This window comes from Scyliorhinus torazame, chromosome 17 (assembly GCF_047496885.1).
Source record: "Scyliorhinus torazame isolate Kashiwa2021f chromosome 17, sScyTor2.1, whole genome shotgun sequence".
Classification (NCBI taxonomy): domain Eukaryota; kingdom Metazoa; phylum Chordata; class Chondrichthyes; order Carcharhiniformes; family Scyliorhinidae; genus Scyliorhinus; species Scyliorhinus torazame.
The window spans coordinates 137,261,829-137,278,819 of NC_092723.1; the positions used below are offsets into that span (position 1 = coordinate 137,261,829).

At 47.1% G+C, this 16,991-nt stretch overlaps 1 protein-coding gene across 2 annotated transcripts in view; it reads left to right on the forward strand.

Moving 5' to 3' along the window:
• The first annotated feature begins 1,870 nt into the window (after window positions 1-1,870).
• LOC140394178 (protein kinase C beta type) overlaps window positions 1,871-16,991 on the forward strand; it is a 532,929-nt gene continuing 517,808 nt past the window's right edge. Inside the window, exons 1-2 of one of the 2 annotated variants that reach the window (XM_072481132.1) lie at window positions 1,871-2,196; window positions 2,292-2,323. In XM_072481132.1, the coding sequence (XP_072337233.1) occupies window positions 2,033-2,196; window positions 2,292-2,323 (196 nt within the window). In that variant the 5' untranslated portion in view covers window positions 1,871-2,032. The remainder of the gene's footprint in view (window positions 2,197-2,291; window positions 2,324-16,991) is intronic. The other variant, XM_072481130.1, reaches the window with a different exon arrangement.

A 16,991-nucleotide genomic window follows, 5' to 3' on the forward strand; every position in this document is an offset into this window, starting at 1 on the left:
GTTAAAAAAATCAATGCTGGTTGTAAACAATTCTTAATGTTTTCTAAGGAAGGGGGATGTGGTGATATGCCTGTAAACAATATCATAGATGGGTAGTAGTGTGACCTCCAACCAGCAGCTGGTGGTACAAACACCATGCGGTCTCAGGACAGTGGTCATGTCACAAGGCATTCCAGTATAATAATGATAATCGCTTATTGTCACAAGTAGGCTTCTCTGAAGTTACTGTGAAAAGCCCCTCGTCGCCACATTCCGGCGCCTGTTCGGGGAGGCTGGTACGGGAATTGAATTTGCGCTGCTGCCTTGTTCTGCATTACAAGCCAGCTATTTAGCCCACTGTGCTAAATAAGTGGGGGACACATCCAGCCATCAGGAGATGGTTGTAGGACGTACAAGTGAACCGTTGTGCTAGGTGTAGTTCCAGAAGGGTACAACAAAACTCCATGATAACTTGCTCTGTCTCAGATCGCTATCTTACCATGTCTGATTCAATAAAGATGCTGGTTTGGACAAGTCACGTCATTTGGTAGATTCCTTGCTAGACATTGAACACCGAACACAACACCAATCATCCTCCATATCCTTCATATCACCAGGATTGCCTCTTATCATGAATTTACCAGCTGTTGTCAGGCCTTTCATGCTTGAGATAATTAAAAGGAACACAGCATATCTGTTGCCACCGTTTACTCCACTGTACATGAGGACGAAGACTGGGATATCAAGGAGTCAATGAGGAATTGTTGGTTCGCCTTCTCCTGATCCGACAGGGATTGAAGTTCATTCCCAAAAAAGTAATATCTCCCTCTTCCATGCACATGTGTCCAGACAGTTATTCGTTTGAAAAAATGGAAAAGATTGAGACAGTTCAAATTCGCAGCAGAACAGTTAAAATTAATGAAAATGGATCTGCGGGAGACCCGAGTGCGCCTTGCCGTCTTCAATCTCAATCCGAAAATGTTTCCCCTGCACTTTTACAGCCTCTCCCCCAAAATCCGAGCTACTAGAAGAAGCCTTTTGATTCAGTTCCAATTACGCTTCAACTCCACACGGATATTGCACTGATTTTACACTCCATCTTTGTGATGATTTATTTGTGAGAATATTCCTGTTTCCTATTCCCGATTTCCCTATTGCACCCACGGAGGCAACTCTAAGCCCATACATTATTATTTAATAGGGAATTAATACATCTATGCAAATAGATATAAAATAATGTAATGTATACATATAGCTGTCAGGAGTAGCCACAATGGTTCTTTTCTTAGGTCTATATCAATTTTTAAAATATAAAATATGGATACATTAAAATAGTTCCAGCATTTAATCCATGCCGAAGTTCACATGGTCATTAAAAACGCCTGAAATATCACACTGACAATTTGTCAACTCAGTCTCTTAATTGTTTTGCACCGATGCAATGATTCTGGGGTTTCTATTAATCTTTCTTTACTTCGCCCTATTTACAGTAAACAGAGCAAGCTTTCAGAAATAGAGCGAGTGTGTGGCTGAACTGCCAAATCTTTATAGAACTGAAAATGGAAGAACCTTGCAAGATTGCCACTCTCACTGGCTGCTGCGACTAATCAGATCATAGATACGCCGTTTCCTTGTGGTCGAGGCTGAAATGCACTGTGACTAATCCACTTCTCACCAGCAACTATCCACATTAGCAAACCTGTTGAGCGCTTTGCTGTGAGCCGGGTCTTCAGCTGCTATTCTCGTGGTGATTTAGGGGTTTATATAATAGATAAAAGCGTGTAAAGAATGCAGATGTTGTGCCGTTGATAGAAATGGTAGCTAGGTATGGTTATGTGAATAGAAAGTGGGTCGATTTAGAAGAGGCGGGGCGTGCTGACGTTGTATGTTTGTGTAGAGAAGGCGCAGCCTCAGCTCATCACTCTGCTGCTAGCTTTCTGTTCGCTTGGTTCGTTGACCGGTGGGCTCACCAAAAGCCGGAGAAGTCCAGCAAGGAGTTGATTCGCGATTAATTGTCGCTGTGACCATTGAGCAGTGTCTCGGCGTTGGAAGGATGTCCGATACTGTGTATGCGATGGAGAGCGAGGAGACCACCGTTCGCTTCGCCCGCAAAGGCGCTTTGAGGCAGAAAAACGTTCACGAAGTGAAGGACCACAAATTCACCGCTCGCTTCTTCAAGCAGCCCACATTCTGCAGCCACTGCACCGACTTTATCTGGTGAGAGCACAGTCTCGATGCTGCCACATTATAGCATTATCATGCCTAAAATGTATCGCTTCTAATATTAATTTGGTTTCTGTTTGTTTTAACAGGGGATTCGGGAAACAGGGATTCCAATGTCAAGGTGGGCGTTCCCTCGGGTACAGTAGCAACAGTGTCTTAAGTGTCAACTTGGTGTTTTTGGGCAGTTTTGTCCTCGGGACACTATCTGCACCAAAATCACGAATAGTTTAGTCGGCGCTCACGTGATGCTTTGTGAGGATTGAGCGGCGATGCAGTTTGCTCAGATGGAGAGAACTCCAGCATTACAAATCTGAGTAACTTAATAAATTCAAATGGTAGCCATTAGGCGATTTGCTGTAACCTGTTTTATCGATATCAATTTTGAAGTAATATCTGTGTCGGAACGTCCCTTGGTTGTTTAATATCAAGTGCAAAACCTTTGTACATACTGGCAGACAGATTAACTGAAGATTGTGTTGTATTTTCGTTAATCAGCCGGATGCAGGTGGGGGTCCTTTACTTGACAATTTTCCGAACCCGCCAGGTGGAGCCGCGTGTAAGCAAAAAAAAAAGACAGTTCCTCAGTGACTCCTAATCTGAACATAGTTATCCTAGTTACAGTCTTAATAAGGCAGCCTTCTCGCTCGAGTGTCTGTGTACCTCTCCCGTTGTGATGCTTCCTTCCGAATTCATATTGGCGCGTGTTTTATGAAAGTTGAATCCACTTATAATGTTCCTTCAGTTTTAATTTTTCTTTACTGTCTTTCTGCCCATTTTACAAATATCAGTTGTTGAACCGCCTCACTTTCTTTTTTTGTAACAACGTGCAACCATTTTTTTGCGAGGACGGTTGTCAAAAGTCTATTTCTTAACCCCACCCTTTCCCGTCTTTGAGCGGAAACGTCAAGTGTGCCTGATACATAAAAATAGAGAAGTTAGTTTCGTACCTCACGTTCTGAAGAGGGGTGTCATCATTAGATGGTGGTGCTGGTAATGGAATATGGACGGGTCCACAGCTAACTAAGGGACAGATAACCATCTCGCATCCCACGTGTGTCTAGAATTGGCTGGCTCCTATATCCTTGGCTTTAAATCTATTTCCCACATTATCTGCTTTCCCACTCTATGGGAGAAGCTTTCCAGTTTGGCTGACAAGATGGTTGGTGAGTGTGCAATCATCACTACAGATTACACTGGATCCCTGCTCTTCTCTACACTTTCTAAAGACATTTTTGAAAATCAAGTTGACCCTGTACAGTTGGTGGCACAGGTGAGGTCTGTACTGGAAAGATGGGGAGTCAACTAGCATTGTGGTAGAGTGAAATTGGCAAGAGGCTTGAGAATAGAGCCCTCTGCACATGTTCAGTAGCAGAACGGCAACTGATGTAGATGAACCGAAGGTATTTCTGAGACCTTTGAGGTGTAACTGTCACAATTTCAACTTGGTCATCATCTGGGAGGAGGGACTTTCCTTCAAAATGTGAGGATGAGTTTGCGATATATGTTGGAATTACTTTGAGCATCTGGTGATTTATGAGAGAACGTATCCGGGTCCCTGGTGCCATGAAGCAGCAGTGTTAACCAATGCGCCACCATGCCGCCCCTGTCCTGTTGTTTGAGGGCTAGGTATTGGCTAGGACTGTGGTGATAACTCCCCCGCTCTTCAAAATAGTGCCATAGCATCTTTACATTCCATTGAGAGGGCTGGTGGAGCTTCAGTTTAACATCTCGTGTAAAAGACAGCACCTCCCTCAGTACTGCACTTGTGTCAGCCTGGATTTTTGTATTCTAGTCTTGGGAATGGAATTTAAACCTGCAACCTTCTGACTCAGAGGCAAGATGCTATCAAAGTGTTATCAACATGGCTGACATTACAGAGGAGGTATACTGCATTGTTTCTCGGGTGGCAAATACTTTAGATTAACATCAATTCCCAATCATGCCATCATCAAGATGATAGAGGGAAGGGGAATTATACTCGGTAAAGAAAGATTACACCTTTTTTCTTGTGCTGAAATTTATACTCTTTCTGCAGGAGATTTCTCCATCTGTTTAGGCTAATTCTGACTGTGAGTGAGTGATGTCATGGTGCTATTCATTTGTATATGCTTCACAGACTCTGTGTGAACAGACGTGGTGTGTTCTTGTTTATAAAATATTGACATTTTAATCCCTTTAGAACTCCAAAATAGAATGGATCAAATTGCAATTTGTAATTCCCTCTGGCCACAAACCTCTGGGAGTTTTATTTTCACTCGTGAAGTTGGTAATGAGCAACAAAATTCTGCTGTTTTGAAATTTCTTGTTATTCACGTTATTAAATAATTCTTCAGAGCAAGAATATAAAAACATAAGTTGGTACAGGCATAGGCCTTTTGGCCCTTTGCACCTGCTATGTTGTTCAGTATAATAGTTGATCTTCTGCTTCAACTCAACATACCTGCGCTGTTCCCATCTGCTTTAGTTTCCAAACATCTATCAATCTCTGTCCTTAGTACGCTCAATGACTGAGTGCCCACAGCCTCCTGGAGTAAAGAATCCCAAAGATTCATAACCCTGGTAGTCAAGAAATTTTCATCTGATTCCTAAATGGTAAACTCATTATTCTGAGTCTATGATCCCTCGTTCTAGATTCCCCAAACAAGGGAAAGATCCTCTGAGAATCTACCTGATCTAAGAGGCATGTTTAATTGGATTGCCTTTCAATCTTATATTTCTAGGGAATATAAGTTTAGTCTATAAAACAGTCCCCTCATCCAAGGAATCAGTCCAGTGAAACTTTGTTGCACTCCCTCCAAAGCAAGTATAGCACAGTGGGCTAAACAGCTGGCGTGTAATGCAGTACAAGGCAACAGCGCGGGTTCAATTCCCGTACCGGCCTCCCCAAACAGGCGCCGGAATGTGGTGACTAGAGGCTTTTCACAGTAACTTCATTGAAGCCTACTTGTCACAATAAGCGATTTATTATTATTTAGCCTTCCGAGAGAGAAAACTATAAATGGTACGCCAAATGTTCTTTCACAAATGCCCTATAAAATTGCAGTAAGACGTTTGGACTCTTGTGCTCCAATCCATAAGCAGTATAGGATAACATACCATTTGCTTTCTTAATTGCTTGCTGTACCTTCATGTTAACTTTCTGTGATCAGTGTGCAATGACATACAGATCCCTTTGAATACCGACATATCCCTGTCTCCTACCACTTGAATAACATTCTGTTTTTATTCTCATTTAAAATTCATAATTCTATACTTCCCACATTTTATGTTGCACCTGTCATGTTCTTGCCCACTCACTTAAATTCCTTTGCAAGCTCTTTGCATTCTCCTCACAGCTTGCTTTCCCACCAACTCTGTATCATCAGAAAACTCTATATTGCATTGCATTCCGTTTCTTCATCTAAGTAATTGATATAGATTGTAAACAGCTGAGGCTAAAGCACCGATCCTTGCAGTACTTCACTTGTTACAGCCTACTAACCTGAAAATTTGGCTGTGGGATGTCCCTCCTCTTGCACTGTACCTGCCCAAATAGTCACTGATGCACAAAAGTAAGTCCATAAATGCTGAATTATAGATAAGGGAGGCCTTATGGTCCATCTGATTATCCTTTCATGTTACCAGTACAATATCCTGTCTTGTCCTGACAGGTGTTTCTGTAATTGACTCACTGGCATGGCACAACTTACAGCTATTTATCCTGAATCAGTTATTATCTTTTTAACCAGCCCTCAATCTATTCAAATATATTAACCCCTCATACCGGGAACCCTAATTTTGTGTAATAAAACCTATTAGCATATTAGCGAGTAATTTTTGAAAGTCCAATATACTATCGGCCCTGCTAATTATAAAATAAAAAAACGCTAACAGGTTTGTCAAATATCATCTTTCTTCAGTAAATTAATGTTGACTCTGCCCAATCGTGTTGTTATTCTCAATGCTCTGTTATCACGTCCGCAATAAAAGGTTTCAGCATTTTCCCTACTATGTCTGGCTAACTGGCCTATAGTCCCGGATTCTCTCCACCTCTTTTTTTTTGACATTGATATTGATTGATATTTATTGTCACAAGTACAGTGAAAAGTATTTTTCTGCGGCCAAGGGACCGTACACAGTACGTACATAGTAGGCAAAAGAATAATCCACAGAGTACATTTACAAATGGCACATCAACGAATAGTGATCGGTTACAGTGCAGAACAAGGGCCAAACAAGACCAGCATAGGGTGTCGTGAATAGTGTTCTTACAGGGAAGAGATCAGTCCAAGGGACAGTCATTGAGGAGTATAGTAGTTGTGGGGAAGAAGCTGTTCCTATGTCTGAATGTGCGGGTCTTCAGACGTCTGTATCTTCTGCCTGATGGAAAGGTCTGGAAGAGGGCAAAGCCTGGGTGTGAGCGATCTCTGACAATGCTGTCTGCCTTCCTGAGACAGCGGGAGGTGTAGACCGAATCAATGGGAGGATGGCAAGCTTGTGTGCTGCGCTGGGCTGAGTTCACCACACTCTGCAGTTTCTTGTGATCTTGGGCCAAGCAGTTGCCATACCAAACTGTAATGAAGCCGGATAGGATGCTCTCTATGGCACATCAGTAGAAGTTTGTGACTGTTGATGCAGTCATGCCCAATTTCTTTAGCTTCCGTAGGAAGTGGAGACGTTGTTGGGCTTTCTTGACTGTTGCATCAATGTAAATGGACCAGGACAGACTGTTGGTGATGGTGACCCCCCAGGAAAGCTATCGACCATCTCCACTTCGGAGCCATTGATGTAGAGAGGGGGAGGGGTGGGTCATACTACACTTCCTGAAGTCAATGATCAGTTCCTTGGTCTTTCCAACATTTAGTGAGAGGTTGTTTTCGGTACACTGCAACCAAGTGATTTATCTCCCTTCAGTAGTCTGATCAGTCGTTGTTTGAGATACGACCCACCACAGTCGTATCATCTGCAGAGTTATAGATTAAATTGGAGTTGAATCTTGCCGCACAGTTGTGAGTGTATAGGGAGTACAGGAGAGGGCTGAGTACACATCCTTGCGGGGCCTCGGTGTTGAGGACTATTGTGGAGTAGGTGCTGTTACCTATCCTGACAGATTGTGGTCTGTTGGTGAGGAAGTCGAGGACTCAGCTGCAAAGGGAGGGGTCAAGTCCAAGGTTGCGGGGTTTGGTTATTAGTCTTGTTGGGATGATGGTGTTGAAGGCGGAGCTGTATATTAATCAAATATGGGCTAATATGTGTAGAATGATATTTCAAAAGACTAGTCTTGTTACATGTATTATGAAAAGCGAATGGAGATGAGTTAGACTAGTTGCTCGTTCTGATTTAACAGTTTTGCCATACTGTATTTAAGAAACATTCAGCCCTTTGAGCCTCGCCGACCATTCAATGAAATCATAGTTGATCTGTGACCAAATGCATTTATCCCATTGTTTTTTACTCATTCCTGGCTGTGGGCATGGCCGCACATTTAATGCCCATCCTTATTTCCCTTGAAAAGGTGGCAATGAGCTGCTGCCTTTAACTGCTGCAGTCCATGTGATTTAGGAACTCCCACAGTGCTGTTTGGGATGTCCAGGAATTTGACCCAGGGACAGTGAAAGAATGGCAATAAATTTCCAAGTCGCGATGGTGGGTGGCTTGTAGGGGAACTTCCAGGTAGTGGTATTTGCATCTGTTTGCTGCCTTTGTCCTTCTAGATGGTTTGGCAGCTTGGTGAGTTCCTGCAGTGCATCTTGTACATGATACGCACTGCCCTTGTGCGTTGGTGGTGGAGGGAGTAAATGTTTGTGAATGGGGTGCCAATCAAATGTGCTACTTTGGCCTCAATGGTGTCTAACTACTTCAGTGAGGAAGCTGCACTCATCCAGACAAGTGGAGAGTATTCCATCACACTCCTGACTTGTGTCTTGTAGATATTGGACAGGCTTTGGGGAATCGGGAGGTGAGTTACTCACTGCAGGATTCCTAGCCTCTGATCTGCTCTTGTAGCCATTGTATTTATATGACTAGTCCAGTTCAGTTTCTGGTCAATAGTAACCCGCAGAATGTTGATAGTTGAGGATTGAGTGATGGTAATGTCATTGAATGTCAAGGGGCAATGGTTAGATTCTCTCTTCTTGGAGATGGTCATTGCTTGGCACTTGTGTGGTGCGAATGTTACTTGCCACTTATCAGCCAAGCCTAGATATTGTCTATGACTTGTGGCATTTGGACATAGACTGCTTCAGTATCTGAGGAGTTACAAATGGTGCTGGTGCAACATCAACGAACATCCCCTTTTCTGACCTATGGTGGAAAGATAGTCGGGACTGCTGCAGTGATGTCCTGGAACTGAGATGATTGACTGCCAGCAACCACAACACCTTGGTGCCAGATATGACTCCAACCAGCGGAGAGTCTCTTCTCTCTCTTTCCCCCCCCCCCCCCCCATCCCGAGGTGATAATCAGCAGGAGCTTTCCTTGCCCATATTTGACCTGATGCCATGAGACTTCGATGTTGAGGATTTCCAGCGCAACTGCCTCCCCACTATGTAACCACTGTGCTTCCACCTCTGCTGGGTCAGCGCGGTAGGCTAGGCAGCTGGGCCATGGTGCAGAGCAACGCTAGCAGCATAGGTCCAATTCCATACCAGTTGAGACTACTCCTGAATGCCTGCCTTCTCAACCTTACCCCTCGCTTGAGGTGTGGTGATCCTTGGGTTAAATCACCATCACCAGTCAAATCTCTTTTCCCCCTCCCAAAAGAGGAAAAGGTAGCCTATGGTCATTTGGGACTATGGCAATGTAGATTTTTACCTGACAATGGAACAGAACATACCCAGGGATGGGGATGATGGTGTCTGGAACCTTGTCATTCGGGTATGATTCCGTGAGTATGACTGTCATTGGGACAGCACTCCCAATTTTTGTACAACCCCCCACCCCCCCCTCCCAATGCTGTTAGTAAGAAGGACTTTGCAGGTTGACAGTGTGAGTTTGTCTTTGTTGCACGTTGCTTCCTTCATCTCTGGTCGGTCATCCAATCCCCTCTGCAACCTCTGTGCCAAGTCTTCTTTGGGTAGGGTCTGGTATCGACCTTTATCCCCCTCTTTGCACCTTTCCCCATAGCCAATTATGTCTCTGGGTGGGATTGTAATACGCAATGGTGTAGCCGATTGCAGCACACCAGGAACTCACCCCCAGGGATCCGTTTCTAGGTGTATTGTTTGCATGTAACCTTACTCCATATATGGTAATGGTGGGAGAACTGGGTGTCAGGATGTCTAGCTCTATCTAGGAACCCAAAACGATCGATCCATATGAATAGGACCAATTATCTCCTGATGTGTTGTTGACAGGGCAGGCCCAGACATGTCCTGGCCGTCTGATCTTGTCCAAGTTCGAAATCCCAGCAGGCCTGCCTGGAGATGACTGTGGGTTTAATTTAAAATGTCTGTCATAATATACACCAGTATATTATGGTGCAGACACACGCACACACTGATAGACATGCAGTGGGACCAATCAGCATACACAACACCGCAACCAATCACCAGTGAGAGCACACGCACTATAAAGACAGGGGACAGGAGAGTTCCCGCTCATTCTAGTAGCAGCCAGCTCAGAGCACAGCTCACACCTGCAACACAGACATTCACCATGTGCTGAGTGCATCACCTGGTTAGGACTAGGCAAGGGTCAACAGTTAAAGCTCGTATCGCATTTACCCACAGTTCAAGTATGTTAATATAGTTAACCTTATAATAAAATAGAGTTGCACCACTTCCAGTGTTGGTGACCTGTTTGTGATCCAGAACACCCAACACATCAATGTCCAATTCTTAATTTAGTGTCCAATTTTATATTGGGTTTAAAATTCAGGCCGCTGTCCATTTTAACACTGCAAGTCATTATTTTAGGATTAATAAGTTTCATTAATGAAACTCCTTTTCAAATCCCCGAAAAGCCTCCAAATCATCACGGATAAGAAGTTATTTTTTGAAGTGCAGTAACTGTTATGTACACACATAACAGCCTATTGCACAAACAGCAGTGAGATAAATAACCATTGTTTGGTAATGTTAATTGAGACTTCACGGAGAACTTCCTGTTCTCTTTCAAGCGATGCTGTGAGATCTTTAACAGATACCAGAGAGGATAGCACCAGAATCACTGCACTTTCACCAGCTCACCCAAATGACTGCACTGCTGGTAATGCAGCACACTTTCAATGTTACACTTGCAGTCTAACCATATGATGTCCTGAGATTATTCTTCAGTCTCCTGACATGCTATCTACTGAGCCAAATTGCCACCAGAGCTGACTATTTCCTGTACTGCTTTCAAGCTAACTGCACAGCTAAATCTAAACTTTGTTATAAAATGTGACATTGATGAAGGAAATTAATATATTGATTAGAATTAAGGCAAATTACTGCACATGCTGGAATCTGAAACAAAAACAGAAAATACTGGACTATCTTGGCAGTTCTGACAGCATCTGGAGAGAAAAGGGAGATGGCGTTTGAGTCTGGATGACTTTGACAAGAGTCATCCATACCCAAAATGTTAGCTCCCTTCTCTCTCCCCAGATGCTGTCAGGCCTGCTGAGATTGTCCAGTATTTTCTGTTTTTGTTCTTGTGTAGAATTCATCAGCAGATGAGTATTTGCTTAAATAAAAATGAATTCCCGTTGCTAAATTGGTCGTACAGCTGAAAGTCGGAGTCTGGATTTGTGGATAAAATTTCACACTTCTGGCCCAGGGAACATCTTTCAGTAAGGATTATCATCAAGAAAAAATGAATCTTTGTTAATGCAGTGAGCAAGGCTGTTAAGTTGTGCCATGCCTGTGAGCCAGTTGTAGAAAAACCTATCCAGACATGATAGAATGTTGTGCTGGGAACGTGAAAGAGTAGATCAGGTGGACTGAAAGATTTTCTTTATCTATACCTAACCAATTTTGGACTTACTTTAGTGTGCTAATAGTTATTTGGGCAAATAAGAGAGGGCACCCAACAACCAACGTATCGGGTCAAAGCCCAGCTGGTCCTGCTGTATCCAGTCATGAATGGTAGTACATTATTAAACCACTAACCAGAGCAAGAGGCCCTACAAACATCCTTATCCTCCATGATGGGAAAGTGTCTGTTGAAACATTTGTAACCATCTTCAGCCTGAGGTGCAGATTTGAAAAAAAACATATTTCTTCAAATTTTAACATTTAGAACACAACGTTGCAAAAGAAAATAAACCCAACACAATGCCAAACCTGCCCTCTCCCCTCCCCTTGGCAGCTGACGGCAATCAGCTCCCCAAAATATAGTATAAACAGGCCACATCTTTTACGGAACCCCTTACTCGCCCGAGTGAATTTCACCATTTATTTTTTTTTCTATAAATTTAGAGTACACAATTAATTTTTTCCAATTAAGGGGCAATTTAGTGTGGCCAATCCGTCTACTCTGCACATCTCTGGGTTGTGGGCAAAACCCCTGCAAACACGGGGAGAATGTGCAAACTCCACATGGATAGTGACCCAGAGCTGGGATCGAACCTGGGACCTCGGTGCCGTGAGGCAACAGTGCTAACCACTGCGCCACCGTGCTGCCCGAATTTCACCTTTTCTAAGTGCAAGAACTCCATTTAATCCCCCAGCCACACTTGGGCACAGCGTGGAGAAGCTGACCTCCACCCCAACAGAACCTGCAAGTGATCCATGAGGCGAAGTCTGCCCCCGCTTACGTCCGCAACTCCGGCAATTTTGACACCCCGGTATGGCCCCCAGGAGATTGGGCTCTAAATCGACATGCACGATCGGCGACATGGTGCTGAAGAACAGCCTCCAAAATTTTTCCACTTTTGGGCATGACCAGAACATGATTGGCTCGGCCCCTCCCACACTGCTGACAAGTATCTTCCACCCCCTCAAACAGCTCCTGCTCCCCCTTGGCCTTAACCCCCTCCAGAGATGCCTTATCCTCCTCAAATCCACCCATAGATTGCCGAGTTGACCCCTCCCTCCAACCCCATCACTGACAATACCCACTCGAGCAATGAGGAGGGTGGTGCCACTGGAAAGATCAAATAAACCTTTTTCATTAAATCCTGCGCCTACATGGGACCCCAAACTTCATCCCCAACACTTCCAAATTAGCAAACCACCCTTCCAAAAACAAGTCCTTCAGCTCCATCACCCCTTGCGCCTCGCATCCATCCACCCTGGCTCAAACCCATGGTTCCCTGGATCAGCATCAACTTCGATCCCGCCCCAAACCTAAAGTGCTGCCCAAATTGCATCCATATTTTTAGAGTGGCCGCCACCACAGGACTGCTCCAGAACGTCCCTGGGGCAAATGGGAGCAGCACTGTTGCCAGCGCCTGCAACACCGACCCCTTGCAAGAGCCTGCCATCCTCCCCCACAAAGCCTCTGTCTCCCTGCTCCAACCCTGCACCGTCGCCGCACAATAATAGTAGTACAGGTTCGGAAGGGTCAAGCCCCCTGACTGTCGCCCTCTGAGGTACCGTCCTCCTAATCCTTCCCTATCCACACAAACCACAAAACCAACCCATCCAACCCCATAAAAAACGTTCAGCAAAAAGACCGGTAAGCACTGAAATAAAATAAAAACCGTGGCAAAATGTTCATCTTAACTGCCTGCACACGACCTACCAACAATAGGGGACGACTATCCCACCTCAATAGATCCGCCTTGACCCTGGCTGCCAGACTCGTAAAGTTCAATCTTACAGAGCCGAGCCCAGTCCCAAACCACCTGCACTCCCAAATACCTAAAATGGGTTATTGCCACCCCAAATGTCAACTCCCGCCCCTGGAGAAGACACCACAAAACACTCTCTTTATCACAAATTTAACTTTTAGCCTGAAAAAGCCCCAAATCTCTTAAGCAATCCCATTTATATCTCCCAGTGAAGAACCCAGGTAAGAGATGCATAGCAACAGCCCATCAGCATACAAAGCCAAAGCCACACTATGCTACACGCACCCCCCCCCCCCCCCCCCAACCGACTTCGCCTGTGCTTTTCTTTTATTTTCTGGACCGAATGGAGAAAAAAATGAAAAAGGGGGTGCCTTCTGGGCCCCCTTCCCCATGTGTATCTCTGGCTGCTCTGATACTCTGAAGATTGCCCCTCTTGGGCACGACTTCACTCTCGCCCTCATAACCTTGGACATTGCCTCGAAAAAGGTTGCCGAGAACGCAGGAAGTTTGGGACAAGCCCAAAACATGTGGGTGTGGTTGGCCGGGCCCCTTTGACACCATTCACATTTGTCCTCCACCGCCGGGAAGAACCTGCTCATTCAGGTTCTGGTCAGGTGCGCTCTGTGCACCACTTTGAGCTGCATTTTTAGCCTTGCACAGGAGGAGGTGGAGTTAGCCCTGCTCAGTGCTTCGCTCCAGAGTCCTCGCCCTACCTCTGTCCCCAGTTCGTCTTCCCTGAGGCACGATCAATTTGACTGTAGACTAAGTTGAATCCAAACTGAGGCTTTATTAGTATCCGATGTGTGGCCTCCCACAGCAGCTGGCGAAATGGCTGCGAGCTGGAGGCCACGCATATTTATACCCCACCTTCTGTGCGGAGCTAGCATGCAGGGGCCACAGGTGAACCTGTAGTGCAGGTTCTACTGTACAACCTCTAATATCAGAACACAGTGGTTTACCACATTCACCCCCTGTTAAAATTGAGTCCGGTGGGGTTGGTGGATAACTATATACAATTAGAAATATTTACAGAGCAGCAAAAAAAATGTCTCTTGGCATCCGGCAGCCGGTCAGGGGTTCAGCCGGTCCGGTGCCTTGATAGTCCTTTGAGATCGGTGAAGTGGTGACGGCGATGTTGGCGCTGTCGTGGTCGAAGTTGGCTCCGGGAGCGTGCCAAAATCCTCTTTGTCGACGGGCGTGGGCAGGGGGAGGATGGACAGGGGAGGGGAGGGTGGCGCCAGGTCGACGGGGGTGGTGTGGGGGTGGAACCTATTGGTGCCAGGTCCCTGAGGGAGATGGTACCCTGGCGGCCATCAGGGTACGCCACGTAGGCGTACTGTGGGTTTGCGTGGAGTAGGTGCACCCTCTCCTCCAACTGATCTGCCTTGTGGAGCCACACATGTTTACGGAGAAGCACGGTTCCCGGACCTGTAAGCCAAGTTGGGAGCGATACCCCAGATGTGGACTTCCTGGGGAAGGCAAAAAGACGTTCATGTGGTGTACTGTTAGTGGCAGTGCAGAGTAATGAACAAATGGAATGTAGTGCACAAAGAAGGACCTCTTGCCAGTGGGAGGCCGGGAGATTTCTGGACCGCAGGGCCAGCTGAACGGCCCTCCATACCGTCCCATTCTCCCTTTCTACCTGTCTGTTTCCCCGGGGGGAGAAGCTCGTCGTTCTGCTGGAGGCGATGCCCCTGCTGAGCAGGAACTGACGCAGCTCATCACTCATGAATGAGGATCCCCTGTCACTGGATGTAGGCGGGGAAACCGAACAGGGTGAAGATAGAATTAAGGGCTTTAATGACGGTGGCAGACGTCATGTCGGGGCCTGGGATGGCGAAGGGAAACCGGGAGTATTCATCGATCACACTGAGGAAATGTGTGTGTCGATCGGTGGAGGGGAGGGGGCCTTTGAAATCCACGTTGAGGCTTCCAAAGGGGCGGGAGGCCTTCACCAGGCACACGCGGCTTGCACTCTGCACAGACCTGGCAGTCCCTGGTGATTGTCCTTACTTCCTCGACGGAGAAGGGCAAATTTTGCGCCGTAATGAAATGGTACAACCGAGTGGCCCTTGGGTGACAAAGGCTGTCGTGCAGGGTCCGGAGTCGGTCTACCTGTGTGCTGGCACATGCACCTTAGGATAGGGTGTCTGGGGGCTCGTTGAGTTTGCCAGGGCGATACTTAATCTCGTAATTATAGGTGGAGAGCTCGATTCTCCACCGCAAGATTTTATCATTTTTGATCTTGCCCCGCTGTGTGTTGATCATTAAGGCTACCGACCGTTGGTCAGTGAGGAGAGTAAATCTCCTGCCGGCCAGGTAATGCCTCCAATGTCGCACAGCCTCAACGATAGACTGGGCCTCTTTTTCGATGGACGAGTGCGAATTTCAGAGGCATGGAGGCTGCGGGTAAAGAATGCCACGGGCCTGCCTGCCTGGTTGAGGGTGGCGGCAAGGGCGACGTCCAATGCGTCGCTTTCTACTTGGAAGGGAAGTGTTTCGTCTACAGCGTGCATTCCCGCTTTGGCAATATCAGCTCTGATCCGGGCGAAGGCCTGTTGGGCCTTGGTCGTCAGGGGGAAGTGAGTGGGCAGGCCTTGTCCGCATAGTTTGGGACCCACTGCGTGTAATATGAGAAGAACCCCAGGCTATGTTTGAGGGTCTTGGGGCAGTGGGGGAGGGGAAGCTCCATATGAGGGGGCGCATGCGGTCGGGATCGGGCCCCAGACCTCTGTTCTGGACCACGTAGCCGAGGATGGCTAGGCAGTTTGTGCGGAACACACACTCCTCCTTGTTATACGTGAGGTTGAGGAGAGTGGCGGTGCGAAGAAATTTAGCGACGTTGGCGTCGTGGTCCTGCTGGTCATGGCCGCAGATGGTCACATTGTCTAGGTTCGGAAACGTGGCCCGCAAACCATACCGGTCGGCCATTCGGTCCATCTCCCTTTGGTGACGCCAAAGGGGGACCCTAAGGAAGTGATATAGCCGGCCGTCTGCCTCGAAGGCGGTGGATGGACGATTTACGGATGGGGAGCTGGTGGTAAGTGGATTTCAGGTCCACCGTTGAGAAGACCCGGCACTGTGCAACCTGGTTAACCATTTCAGATATGTGTGGGAGTGGGTACGTGTCGAGCTGCGTGTACCTGTTGATGGTCTGGCTGGAGTCCACGACCATTCGGTTTTTCTCCCCAGATTTAACCACTACCACTTGAGCTCTCCAGGGTCTGTTGCTGGCCTCTGATGCCTTCCTGAAGCAACCGCTGGACCTCGGACCTGATGAAGGCCTTATCCTGGGTGCTGTACCATCTGCTCCTGGTGGCGACGGGTTTGCAATCTGGAGTTAGATTGGCAAAGAGTGAAGAAGGATCGACCTTTAGGGTCGCGAGGCCGCACACAGTGAGAGGTGGTAAGGGTCCGCCGAATTTAAGGGGCAGGCTCCGGAGGTTGCACTGGAAGTCCAGGCCAAGGATAAGTGCAGCGCAGAGGTTAGGGAGGAGGTAGAGGTGAAAGCTGTGGAATTCTATGCCCTTGAGCGTGACCGTGCAGTACCCCCGGATCGCTCCGCGATGGGGTCCAGAGGCCAGGAAGATATTTTGAATGGTAGGGTGTATCTTAAGGGAGCAGCGCCTTACCGTATTTGGGTGTACAAAGCTCTCTGTGCTCCCAGAGTCCAGTAGGCAGGAGGTCACATGGCCGTTGACTTTCACGCTGGCGGATGCGTTGGCCAGGCCATGTGGTCGAGACTGGTCGAGTGCCATGGAGGCGAGCCGTGGTTCATCGTCGGGTAGTGAGGCGGCCGTTGAGTTGAGGTCCTGGAATGCCGTTGGTGTCCATGTGCTGCGGGGTGGACAAGATGGCGGCACCCGGAGATCCTGGGGGTTACAAAATGGCGGCGCCCATGGAACGCACGTTGCAGGGTAGGAGCAAGATGGCGGCGCCCATGAAATGCACATGTTGTGCGGAGGAGAAGATGGCGGCGCCCAATGGTCGCACATGGCCTGGGAGGAGAGGAGGATGGCGGTGACCATTGTCCGTGGCGGGGGGATGGGGGTGACCGCGGCCGCTGAGCGGGCCTGGCGCACCGCAGCGAAGT